This window comes from Hypanus sabinus, chromosome 1, assembly GCF_030144855.1.
Source record: "Hypanus sabinus isolate sHypSab1 chromosome 1, sHypSab1.hap1, whole genome shotgun sequence".
NCBI lineage: Eukaryota > Metazoa > Chordata > Chondrichthyes > Myliobatiformes > Dasyatidae > Hypanus > Hypanus sabinus.
The window spans coordinates 138,861,459-138,875,092 of NC_082706.1; the positions used below are offsets into that span (position 1 = coordinate 138,861,459).

Here is a 13,634-nt window from a genome sequence, read left to right on the forward strand (position 1 = left end):
TGTTTTACAGAGAGACCTTGGGATACAAGTACATAGTTTCCTGGAAATGGGAAGACAGATAAAGAAGGAGGCGAGGAGTGTGTTTGGCATGTTTGCCTTCATTGTTTGAAGCTGTGACAATAAGAGTTGGGATATCATGTACCTCTCAGGTCTCTTTACCCTTTGATTTTTGACCATCCATAGGATATCCATCCTAACTTTGCCTCTTGTGACTTGATATTGACACCAGCTTTTATTCCTGACTGGGCCTCCAGCATTGCTCCCCCTTGATGGATTTTGGTGTTATAATCCAAGGTTCTTTTAGAAGTCAGGAATGAGGCATAAAACTCATTGCTTCATGATTGTTTTGTTAAGAGTTGACAAAACAAGAGAAACAGGGGCAGATAGTGACAGGGAAGGCTTAAGATTCAAGAATATGGCACAGCGCAAAACTGCTGTTTTATACCCAGAGGTAAGAAAAAATCGATTGATAAAATTAACCAGTTAGAAAATACTGTACTTAATCATCACTGCAAAACCAAATTAACCAGTGAGAAAACACTTATTTACTTAATACTGAACAAAGCTTCCAGAATGATATAACCATGATAACCACTAGAGGCATATTAAACTGTTATGCATACTTTAGTCACTGGGAATCATAGTAAGCAGTTACTTGTATAAAAGAAATTATACAAAATACTAGCCGATAGTTATTTATTGTACTGCAAAGTAAATGACAATTGAACAGTTGGATCCAACACTCTCTACTTCAAGTGTTAATCCTTTACTTTGCTGTGACTTGGATGCAGTGTGTAGACTTGGCTTGGATAGTATCTTTCTACACCTCCAGTCCAAACAACACTCCTGAGAATTGTTTCTGCACCTTCTCTAACTTAATGACAGCCTCCCCACAGTGTGGTGACCAGAACTATCTCTCTCTCAACTTGCTGTATTTGATTATGCTGCCCTGGAAAAGTGACCAACATAAATACCCGATCTATCCCAGACATTCTCTCTTCTACCCTCCTCCCCCCAGAGGGCAGAAGATATAACAGCCTGAAAGCACAAACCACAAGGCCCAAGAACAGCTTCTGCCCTACTGTTATAAGATTATTGAACTGAGTTATTTTATGATGAAATAGACTCAACCTCACAGTCTACCTTGTTACGGTCTTGCACGTTATTGTTTGTCTGCACTGCACTTTCTCTGTAACTGAAAACATTTTTTTTACTGTATTCTCCTGCAGCTTTTGCCTTGTTCCACGCTAATACACTGATGTGATGAAATGATCTGGATGGATGGCATGCGAAATAAAGTTTTTTCACTGTACCTTGGTGCATGTGACATTAATAAACCGATTTGACATTACCTCCACGGGTTAAGATTTTATCCATCCTATCTATGCTTCTCATAATTTTATAAAATTCATCAGGTCACCCTTCACTGCCACCATTCCAGAGAACACAATCCAGGTTTGTCCAAATAACCCTTGTAGACAATGCTCTCTAATCTCAGCAGCATCCTGTTGATCCTTGTCTCCACCTTCACCGAAGACTCCATATCCTTCTGCAAATGGGCATCCAGAAGTACAGATAATTCTCCTAATGTGACTGAATTAATATTTTATCCAGCTTCAATATGACTTCACAAATTTTATACTCAGTTTCCTAACCAATGAAGGCAGCTATGTTTCTGTAATGGCAATGGACTCATCCTGAATTTCCCACTGTTTCTGTCATTGATTGCCCACTTTGTTGCAGATGCAGCATGCATTTAGTTATGCTAACTTTAGGCTCTTTAGGTTTAATCTTTAAACACTTCCCCATAGTCTGGTTCTGTTTGCCACATGCCTTTATTTTCACCACCTAATTATATTGATAATTACAGTTCTAACTTCCACCTCCAGCCTTATTTCCCCATTTTGTGACTCTTCTCCCTGCCTTGCCAATACTTTGATGGCTCTATAAGACATAAAAATGGTATCATTGATAGGGAGGAGGGTTGTATGGAGCCCATACTATCAGTTGGTGAGATGGGTAGAGCATTGGCAAATGGAATACTACCCTGATAAGAATAAATAACTCCTGCAAGAAACTGTAGAGAACTGTAAACACAGCTGAGGACATCACAGAAAGCAGTCTCCCCTCAATGGACTCTGTCTATACTTCTCGCTGGCTTGGTAAAGTAGCCAACAGAATCAAAGATACCAGTCACCCTGGACATACTCTCTTCTCTTCCTTCCCATCAGGCAGATGATACAAATGCCTGAAAGCATGGACCACTATACAGCTCCTACTCCACTGTGCCAGATGTCTTGAACTGACCTCACATAGAAGTGACCTGAAGCCCCACACCACCAGATTCAAGAGCAGCTATTTCCCTTGAATCATTTGGTTCCTAAACCAGTCCGCACAACCCTAATCACTACCTCAGCAGAGCAACACCATGACCACTTTGATTACCTCACACTGCAATAGAGTTTGTTTAATTTATTCTAATCATGTTCTATCTGGTATAACTTTGTATTATTTATGTTTGACTTGGGTTTTTCTTGTGAATGTTGTGCATGCGTTGCAATGTGCGTGCTGCAGATATGTTCTTCTGATATGCTTCTGATAGGCTGGGGATATTTAAGAGACTACTAAGTTTGTGGATGCAATAAAAATCAAAGGTCATGGGTTGTGTGGGAGGGAAGGGTTAGATTGATCAAGGAGTAGATTTATATCTGTCAACACAACACAACACAACATAATGGGCCAAAGGGCCTGCACTGTACTCCACTGTTCTACATTCTGACAATTAACTGGCAAACACAAGAGATTCTGCAGAATCTGGAAAACAGCGTTCTGGCTTTATTCTCCTTCCTTTCCAGCCCTGATGAAGGGCCTTAGTCCAAAACATCAATGCTGCTGAATTCCTCCAACAATTTGTGTGTGTACATCTGTAGAAATTCACAAGAATCTTTGGTGACAAACCAAATCCTCTTAAATTCCTAATGAAATGTAGATACTGACATGCCTGTGGTGAACTACATATACCTGTCTGGACACGCCCCCTGCTGACTGCTCCTGTGGCTCCTCCCACAGACCCCGGTATAAAGGCGATTGAGGCCTGAGCCCGGCCCTCAGTCTCCAGGATGTAGTATGGTGGTTAACTACTGCTTGTTCTTTCTTCCAGTCAATAAAAGCCGATATCTCGCCTTCACGTCTCAGAGAGAGTTATTGATGGTGCATCAATGCCTTCCTTGTAATTTCATCAATGCGTCGGGCCCAGGATAGGTCTTCAGAAATGCCAACACCCAGGAGCTTGAAAGAACTATTTAACATCTGTAGCTGTCACACTACATTCTGAACACAAGAGATTCTGCAGATGCTGGAAATCTTGAGCAGCACACAAAAAAAGGAACTCAGCAAGTTGGACATCATCTATGGAGGGGGATCTTTCAGACTGAGAATATTCATCAGGATTGGAAGAACAATCTAAGCCTGAACGTGGAGAAGACAAAGGAAATCATTATAGACTTCAGGAAGGTTCCATTTTGTGTGTATTGCTTGTTTCTAACTACATTATATGTTTATATACATTATATACATGGTTAAATGACTATATGGTGAAATAACAATAAACTTGACTTAACTTGACGAGTTGAATGAGGCAGAAGTTAGAAGCCAGAACCGTATGGTTAAGGGGATATGCCAGAAACACTACATTCTGAATTCTGATTTCCTTTTGTACCACACTGATATACTTATGTGTGGAATTTTCTGTCTGGACGACATGCAAACGACAATAATAAAATTCCAATTTAATGACAAGGCATAGAAAACTGCAGACCAGGAGCTGTTAGCATGTTCGGTCGCATATTGATGCTAGCCAGAAGCGAAAGCATTGTGGGCTGAATGGCCTATCACCTAAAGTTGATGTGGAGACAATGCGCACGCGCATGGCCGATGGGCGGGGTTTGGTTGTCAATCGAGGGGTTGCGGACCAAACGTTGACACCGCAGCGAGCAGGCGCACTGTTTGGGGCGGGACGTTGGTGTGGTTGCGGTGACGCTTCGACGAAATCGTGACGTCTCCTTAGTTCCAAATGTCGCAAGGTGCTGCGCCTGCGCATTGACGCGGCGACCGTTCATCGGGAGGGAGAAGGGGCGGGACCTCGACTGCCGATCATGTGCTACAGCGGGGTCTGACGGGAAGGACAAGGGAAAGGGGGCTCAACATGGCGCTGTTCGGTTGGGGCCGGTCTTGAGGGAAACGCAGGGGGGTCGGTGTCGTCGTCAGGGGCACAACCCCACGAATACGCAGCGGTGATGGCTCAGTGCGTGCAGAGCGTCCAGGAGTTCATTCAGGACACCTTTGTGCCCATGGTGGCTGTACTGTGCAGCGAGGCGGCCGAGAGGTCTACGCGGAAAAACAACCTGACGTTCGCCGAGTTGGTTAGGCCTTTCTGCCGCCTGACGTCCGAAGGTGGGTGTTGGGAGGTGAGGGCGACGCTGGCTGTAGTGTCACCCCTACCCCCTCGCTGTCTCTTGGGCCTCCACCCAATCGCCTATGTTTCGGATTGGCCCTGTTGTTTCCCCCTCCTCGATCCTTCGGGACTGAGCAGGGGTAACTGTTGCCCCAACACTTATCTTTTTTGTGGGGCTAGAATTGAGCCGTCGCTCTGAATCCCCCTTCACTGCGGGGCTGTGTTGTGGCTGTTGCCTTAATGCGCCTCCTTTCCCTATTGGCCCTAATCTTCCTATGGGTCTGGTGGCGGCTGTTGGTACCTCCGCCCCTTCTCTGCTGAGTGGGACTGTCACCCCTTTTTAGTACAACATACTTGTGAGCAAAGACTGCTTACTTTGTGTAGCTTGGCTGTCAAGTTTGTACCAACAGTGAGAACACTTAAGGAATAAATAGGATTGTGAAGGTGAAGAGAAAGGGGCATTGGGCAAGTTTCACTGTCTGTTTTGTGAGAAGATATAGTTTTGTATCTGAAGGGGTTGTATTTGTGTAACTAATTTCTTTCAGGATTTCTGAAAATACTTGGTAGCTGGTGAATTGTGATCAGTTTTGTATTATCAGTAGCTCAGATGTGACATGTTTCCACAACAATAGAGGTGCAAAGACTCATCTATTAAATTATGTTGGTTTAATGGTTGGTTTTAACCAGGCTTTCAGTGAGAACTCTTCTGCTACTTGAAATGGTGCAGTGGGATCTTTTGCATGCAGTCAAGGGGCCAGGGAAAGCATTCACCTCCTGCTTAAGGCAGTATCTCCTGTTTGTTTTCACTGGAGTATCATCTTGGATTTTGTGCTTGATTTTCTCAAGTAAGAGTTGAAACCACCAATTTCTGTTTAACGGAGATAACTGCTTCCCACTGAGTCACACCTAACTTTAATTTACAATGATCAGTTTTGAATGACTTGTTTTAGTTCTAAATTTTATTCATGTGATGCACATGGTTTGAAATCAGTGTTCTGATTTTTCAGAGTTAATAAATTCCAGTGTAAGATATTGACAAATTATGTCTTTTAGGATTGTGGACTTATTACAAGACAGAAGGGACTGATTCAGCTTATTAAGCTAATGCAGGCTTCCTATAATAGTGCCCTGGTTAGAAAAAACTTTTCTAGCTCTTCCATAACTGCGCAATATCAGAATCAGGTTTATAAACACTGACATTTGTGATTAAATTTGTTTAGTGGCGGCACACAGAACAAAAAAGCAATTCAGAGTGAAGTTGGAGACTCAATCAGATGCGTGTCAGCTGTGATATGGTTTGCATGCAAATACATTCTATAAGATGAACTCTAACATTGACTGAACTTTTATGTGCATTTTAAAAGGGAATGAAACTAGATGTGCAAGTTCATGCAGCAGCTGTTGACCCTCCTCTGATATCAATTTTAGAGGCGTACGTCAGAACATCCTTCAAGAGAATGAACCCTTGAGGCATCACTGAAAATTGTGCCAACCAACTGGCAGCAGTGTTCAGGACATCTTCCATCTCTTACTGCTGCAGTCAGAGGTTCCCACCTGAATCAAAAGGACAATAATCATATCAGTGCCAAGAAGAGCAGGATGAGGTGCCTCAATGATCACTACATAGCATTGTTAAAGGAAGTTACCAGGAAAGTGGATGAAGGCAAGGCAATGGATGTTGACTACATAGGCTTTAGCAAGGGGCTTAACAAGGTCCAACATGGGAGGTTGGTCAGGAAGATTCAGTTGCTTGGCATTTAGGATGAGGTAGTAAATTGTGTTAGACATTGTCTTTGTGGGAGAAACCAGAGAGTGGTAGTTGATGATTGCTTCTGACTAGTGGAGTGCCACAGGGCTCGTTGTTTGAAATCTATATCAATGAACTGGATGATGATGAAGTTAACTGGATCAGCAAGTTTGCAGGTTTGAGGGTGTAGTGGACAGCAAGGAAGGCTATTGTAACTTGTAGGATCTATGGCAGATGGAATTTAATGCAGACAAATGTGAGATATTGCACTTTGGTAGGACCCGCAAGGGTAGGTCTTACACAGTGCATGGTAGGGCACTGAGGAATGTGATAGAACAAAGTGATCTGGGAATATAGGTCCATGATTTGTTGAAAGTGGCGTCAAAGGTAGATAGGGTCCTAAAGGAAGCTTTTGGCATGTCGGCTTTCATAAATCAACATATTGAATACAGGGGATGGATGTTTTAGTTGTATAAGACATTGGTGAGGGCTGATTTGGAGAACTGTCTGTTTTGGTCACCTACCTACGGGAAAGATGTAAATAAGGTTGAAAGAGTACAGAGAAAATTTACAACAATGTTGTCAGGTCTGGAGGACCTGAGTTGTAAGGAAAGATTGAATCGGTTAGGATCTTATTCCTTGGAACGTAGAAGATTGAGAGGAGATGTAATAGAGACATACAAAATTGTGAGGGATGTAGACAGGGTAAATGCAAGCAGGATTTTTTTCACAGGTTGGGTGGGACTACATCCAGATGTCTTGGGTTAAAAGTGTAAGAGGAACATGAGAAATTTTTCACTGTGGGTCGTGAGAGAGTGGAATGAGTTGCTATCACAAGTTGTGAAATCAATTCCATTGTTTGAGAAGTTTGGATCGGTATATGGATGGCAGGGGTATGGAGGGTTATAGTCATGGTGCAGCTCATGGGTGTAGGCAATTTGTGGTTTCAGCATGAACTATGATATCATCTGTGGTGTGTTTGGAGAGGTTGATCATGGGCTACAGCAGATGCAATCTCACTGATTCTCCATTTGGTTTTGGACCACTGGACAACAACAATATCTACGTCAGCCTACTTTTTATAACTCATCATTCAATGCCATCATATTCTCAGTACTAAACAACAATTTTTCCTTGTGAATTATCGAGCTTTTCTTTTTAAAAGCCACACTTGAATTAGTTTCCAGAATTTTGAAGATGTCCTTGAAGGTGGAGAGGATTGTGCTTTTGATGGAACTGGCTGTGTCTGCAGCTTCCTTCTATCCTGTGCATTGGAGCCTCTTTATCAGTTGGTGATGAAACTGGTCAGACTGCTCTTCATGGTACAGCCTAAGTGGGGAAGAGGAAGAAAGGATTCTGTAATATCAGAACTCTAATTGCTCAAAGTTGAGGCACACTTTAACAAAACCACCCTCTGATGCAAAGGAAGAATTAGGGTTTATTTCCAGGGAATGAGATAAAGTATGGTAACTCTCCAATCAATGTGGCTTAAAGCACATTTGTGGATTGTTTCTATTATGGTTAGTATATTACGCAAAAGATAAAGGTGCTTATGTGGCCTCAGAAAATGTTTTGCAAGGATGAAGTCAGTAATGCAAGGGCATTTATATCAGGAAAGGTTGAGTAGACTTGATCTCTTTTCTCCTGAGAAGTTTGAAATATGACATAATGGACGTCTATATGTTTCACATTCTGGCAAAATTTAGGGAATACTGTCTTAAGGTTGGTTTGATTGAAATCACCAACTATAATGAAGGCACTGTTAGGGTGGACAGATGGTTGGTTATTAATAACATTATGCAGTCGTACTATTGTTAAGATAGTGTGGATCACTGTGACATAAACAACTGAATTTTCAGCAGATGGAAAGGCATGCACTTCATGAGATATTCTAAGTTGGGACAGCAGTATGAAAGTTTGTGCATCAAACATTGCTGACATGAATGCATAAGCCATTGCTGGAATATTGCGTTGTGTTAGCCTGGTTGGTCATGCGGCTTCTAACTGCACTGGGTACATTATGATCCAACCAGGTTACAGTGAATATCATACACAGCAGTTGAGGAAATTCTTTTGCATGATAAGTCTCAGTCTGATTTCATTTATTTTATTAGCAATTGGTCGGGTGTTTGCAAAGAATACGCTCAGAAGTGGGGGGGCTTCAAAGGAGTAGCTCTTGGCCTTGCGCAGATCCAGGCTTGCTTACCGTGTTTCTGCTTCCCCTCATTGCATGCCTCCTGGTTGGGGCTTGTGTGTGGTTTTGTCCCATTGTTATTCCTGACAGTGTGTTCTGCAAGAGTGACCAGAGAGTTCTTAATACACTGGATATTGATATTCAGGAGTTCTTGTTGGTTCTATTGTAGACCATTTGCCTGATTCAGTTGGATATTTGCAAAGAGTAAGTTTTGGCCTAGTGAAGATCCCGATTTGATTACCATGGTTCTGCTTCATCTGCAGCATCTCCCAGCTGGGGCTGGTTATGCTGATCTCTGAAAGTATAATCAGCGAGACCAAGAAGCTGATTGTAGACTTCAGAAGGAAGCCGGAGTTCATGAGCCACCCCTCATTGGAGGATCAGAAATGGAGATGGTTAGAAACTGTAAATTCGGAGGAATTATTTTGGAGGACCTGCCCTTGTCCCAACACGCAAGTACAATTACAAAGCAAGTACAGCAGCGCCTCTACTTTCTCAGGTATTTGCGAAGTTTCAACATGCCATCTAAAACTTCGATAAACTTATATAGATGTGTAGTGGATGTTATATTGGCTGTCTGCGTCACCACCTGGTATGGAAACATTAATGCCCTTGAATGGAAAATCCGACAAAAAAGTATGGCCCAGTCTATCATGGGTATAGCCCTCCCAACCATTGAGCACATCTACAAGAAATGCTGCTGCATGAAAACAGCATCCATCATCAGGATCCCCATCACCCAGGACATGCTCTCTTCTAGCTGCTGCCATTAGAAGAGTTACAAGAGTCTCAGGGCCCATACCACCAGGGTCAGGAACAGTTATTAGCCCTCAGTCATCAGGCTCATGAGCCAAAGGGGGTAACTGCACTGAACTTCACTTGCCCCATCACTGAAATGTTCCCATAGCAATGTACTCAACTTTCAAGGACTCTTAATCTCATGTTCTTTATTTATTTATATTATTTTTTTCTTTTAGTATTTGCACATTTTGTTGTCTTCTGCACTCCGGTTGAATGCCCTAGTTGGGCTGTCTTTCATTGATTTGGTTATGATTATTCTATAGATTTTTTTTGAGTGTGGCTGCAAAAAAGATTAATCTGTTGTGTCTGGTGACATATACACTTTGGTAATAAAATTTACTCTGAACTTCTGTGAGAGTGAGCTGAGAGCTCTAAATGCTCTCAGGGCACTTGAGTCAGAAGTTCCTGTCGCCTATATTGTAGGCTATGCGGCAGACCGTTGGCCTGATTTGGGGACCTTGAAGCTGCTGCGACTGTGCGGTGACATCTGTCACCATGTTAATAGTGGGGAAGGCTGAGCAGTGCCTGTATTATATTCAGAGAGAGCAAATCTGCCCCAAAAGCTGCTGATAAACTTACCGATGTGTAATTGAGAGCATATTGACCTACTGCATGACAGTATTGTACAATTTTTGCAGCAAGATCGATCAGAAAGGACTATAGTGAGTTATCAGGACTGCACAGAACATCATTGGGAACTACCTACAACTCTCAATGTCTTTGGTGGGCTTGCTAACTCGTGATGGAATTATCCCACTGCAATAATCACCTGTTCAACCTCCTACCACCTGGCAGATTTACAGTACATCTGCACGGCCATCCAATCTGAAAAACAACTATCCCCAAGGCTGTCATGCAACTAAGCAATGCCTTCTTACCCTCCCATCATCCGTGGGTTCCATGGACAATCTATCAGCATAGTTCTTCATGCACCTCTGCCGCCTGACCCTTAACAAAGGGTGCCCCTCAGGGCAGTGTCCTAAGCCCCCTCCTTTAGCCTGTATACCCATAACTGTTGGCACCCACAGCTCCAATCTGCTAATTAAATTTGCTGAAGATACTACATTGATTGGCCTAATCTCAAATAATAATGAGGCAGCCTACAGAGAAGTCTTCACCCTGACACAGTGGTGTCAAGAAAACAACCTCTCCCTCAATGTCACAAAAACAAAGGAGCTGGTTGTGGACTACAGGAGGAACGGAGACAGGCTAACCCCTTTTGACATTGATGGATCTGGGGTTGAGAGGAGGAACAGCTTTAAGTTCCTCGGCATCCATGTATGGTCTGTACATACCGGCTATGTGGCGAAAAAGTCACAACAGCACCTCCTTCACCTCAGATCGTTGAAGGAAGTTTGGTGTGGGCCCCCAGATCTTAAGAACTTTCTACAGGGGCACAACTGAGAACATCCTGACTGGCGGCATCACTGCCTGGTATGGGAACTGTACTTCCCACTCTTTGGGACATTTACAAAGACAAGTGTTTAAAAAGGGCCTGAAGATTCACTGGAGACCTGGGTCACCCCAACTGCAATCTGTTCCAGCTGCTACAATCCGGGAAACAGTACTACAACATAAAAGCCAGTACCAACGGGCTCCAGGCCAGCTTCTTCCACCAAACCATCAGACTGATTAATTTGTGCCTATACAATTGTATTTCTACATTATATTGACCTGTTCTACATACTACTTATTATAAGTTACTGTACATTGCACATTTTGACGGAGACATAAAAATCTTTACGCTACTCATGTATGTGAAGGATGTAAGTAATAAAATCAGTTCAATTCAATTGCCAATATGCTGTTTTTGCCCTGAATGCTGTACCACTGAATCTACATTGTACTCAGCAATGACAAAGCTCTAACTAATCTAACCTACAGGTTTTTTGGGAGCAGCACTTAAATGGTGTTACCTATTCTGGCAACAATGACATACCCACTATGCTCGTCAGAACAATACTGAACACGAAACAAATCAACAATAGCAAAACGAGCTTCTTTCCTCCCTCCCACCCATCCACACAAATGAACAGGTCTTTAACTCCACGACAGGCCTCCAGATTTCAACCATTGGGCTTCTGAACTTCAATTGACCTTCAAGCTCCAATCTTCAGTACCGATCCGCAGCCGATGATGGGACCTTAAACTTGGGTGCACCCACTGACTGGCCCTCATGCCTCCTGCTTGCACAGCTTTTGAGCCCACAGCCAATGCCTGGACTTACTATGGCCCTGGCTTTGGCATGGAGAGGAGACCTGGACTGTAGATATTCTTTGTCACTCATCCACGTTGTTGGACTTCTACTGTGGAGCATGGAGCAAAGACCATGAAGTCTTCCATATCCTTGTACCTAATCTCTGATGTATAACTCCACTCTGTTCCTGAAACCGTCCTAATGAACTTAAAAAAAAGACAAAAGTCTTGTTTGAGTTTGCAGCTCGGTGCCAACTTAAGGGGGAAAAATTCCCATTTCCATGAAATTTTATTCTGAATCTGGAAAAAAGGGATACAGTTTCAGAATCTGTAACCTTTAATGTTTTTATTTGGTCACTACATATATTTTTTCCTACTGTCTGTTCCCATTTTTTTTTATCAGGCACCGTTTCTAAGCCTGGTCACTCCTATAAAATAAATGTCTTCTATTCACTGTAGATTATTTCATTAATCTTAAATTATTGTATTTTCATCTGTAGGAAACATTTTCCATTTATTTCAGTTTATCCTTTTTATATTAAACACTGATATTAAATCTGCTATCAGCTGTCTTTTTAAAAATTGTAACCCCTAAATTCACCCATAAATCTGTATCTCTTGAATCATACTCCAATTCAGTAGTTCGTTTGGACTTTTCACACCTTATCCAAAGTGTGTTACACAGGATGCATGTTTTCAAGTTTAATTAAGGTTTGCCATAATCTTATGGGTATGTTTACAAATATAGCGCAGAATACTGAGGCTTTATCAATGGTTCTAACTGCAGCATCCTTGAAGTACATGTATGCAAATATTTTCTAATACTTGAATATAGTTGAGCTGTGGTTCAGTTGGTAGCATTCCTTCCCAATTGGGAGTTTGTCAGTTCATATTCTACTTAAAATGAACACAAATACACAGAAAAGGACTGAGCAGGTTTTAGACGATTCAATCAACCAAGGCTTTTTGTTGCCTTTCTGGGAAAATGGGTGCAAAAAAAAAAGTCCATGACAATATTTTGTCAGGAAACAAGAAATGTTCTGTTCAGACAATTCACCAAAAATATAACTCAACTATTTGTGATATTTCTGGGTCCATCCATACTGGATGCTGTATTTTTAATAATGAACACTGGTAGAATATTTCGGTCTCTTGAAATCATGAACATGTTGGTCAACTGCTTAATTAGTTCTGTACAACATCATGAGCCAAACAGCCTGTTCCTGTCCCTCTGTTATATTTTAAATGCAAGCTTGATTAGTCCTTTCTCAATTTTATTCAAATAAAATTTTTGAAACACTCGACAGGTCAGATAGCATTTGTGGACGGTTTTCCAACACATACCTTTTTCTCTTTTGGCAAATGCATTCTGATTTGCTGTATGTTTTCAGCATTTTTTCTTTCCATATTTGTAGTTTTTTTGATTTTCCTGTTTAAAATTTATTATTTTGTAATTTGTATTGAATTTCATTAGTTATGTGAGCATGATTCTATTCAAAAAGGCATGACAGCTTCTGTTTTATAACAAATTCAAGGCAGGTTATATTTCAAAGTTCGTGTTCAATGTAAATTTATTATGTAGTTTTTGAGATTCATTTTACGCCTGTATTTATCTGGAGAAAAGGAAATACGTTAGAGTTTGATAAAAACATATGTAAATGAAGACTGACAATGTGAAAGAAAAATAATCCTGAGAGTGGAGTTGTAAAGAGTCCTTGAAAACAAATCTCTTAAGTTGGAGAACGAGTTCAGAATAGCGGTGAAAGAAGTGTTGCTGATTCTGTGTCATACATTAGGAAATATGGAGCAGAATCAGTAGGACCAGGGCATTGGTTTAGCAGAAGGTCTGGAAATTCAGGGCAATTAGAATGAAAGTATTCAAGTTTTTGATAGGGGTGATGAACTTTATGTTGATAAGATTTTGGTTAGCAGAAGATCCATTCTTAGAATAGAATACCTTGAGAGAGGTGAGACCTTCTCTTGAGACTGAGTTGTGATTCAAATGTGCTGCCTGAAAAGGTGCTGAAATTAAATTCTGCTTAGTATGCTATTGCTCGTCGAATACAAGTCTTCTCCAGGTTAAACCTGATTTGTGTGCACCCCATATATAGAGCATTTCGGAGACTGGTATTACTGATTTGCCAGCTGGTGCAGGATTGTGGGCATCTTTTGCCCTGAACTCCTAGTGGCTACATGTCCAACTTAAGAGCTGCTTGAATAAAAGTTGCAAGGCATGAGGGTGA

The 13,634-nt window shown here is 41.7% G+C and overlaps 1 protein-coding gene across 5 annotated transcripts in view; it reads left to right on the forward strand.

The window, feature by feature from the left end:
- Positions 1-4,165: 4,165 nt before the first annotated feature.
- Positions 4,166-13,634, forward strand: part of trappc8 (trafficking protein particle complex subunit 8) — a 167,772-nt gene continuing 158,303 nt past the window's right edge. For 3 of the 5 annotated variants that reach the window (XM_059977137.1, XM_059977153.1, XM_059977162.1), the window contains exon 1: positions 4,166-4,452. In XM_059977137.1, the coding sequence (XP_059833120.1) occupies positions 4,296-4,452 (157 nt within the window). In that variant the 5' untranslated portion in view covers positions 4,166-4,295. Of the gene's footprint in view, positions 4,453-8,657; positions 8,894-13,634 lie in introns of all 5 variants that reach the window. The other 2 variants (XM_059977128.1, XM_059977146.1) reach the window with 1 other exon arrangement.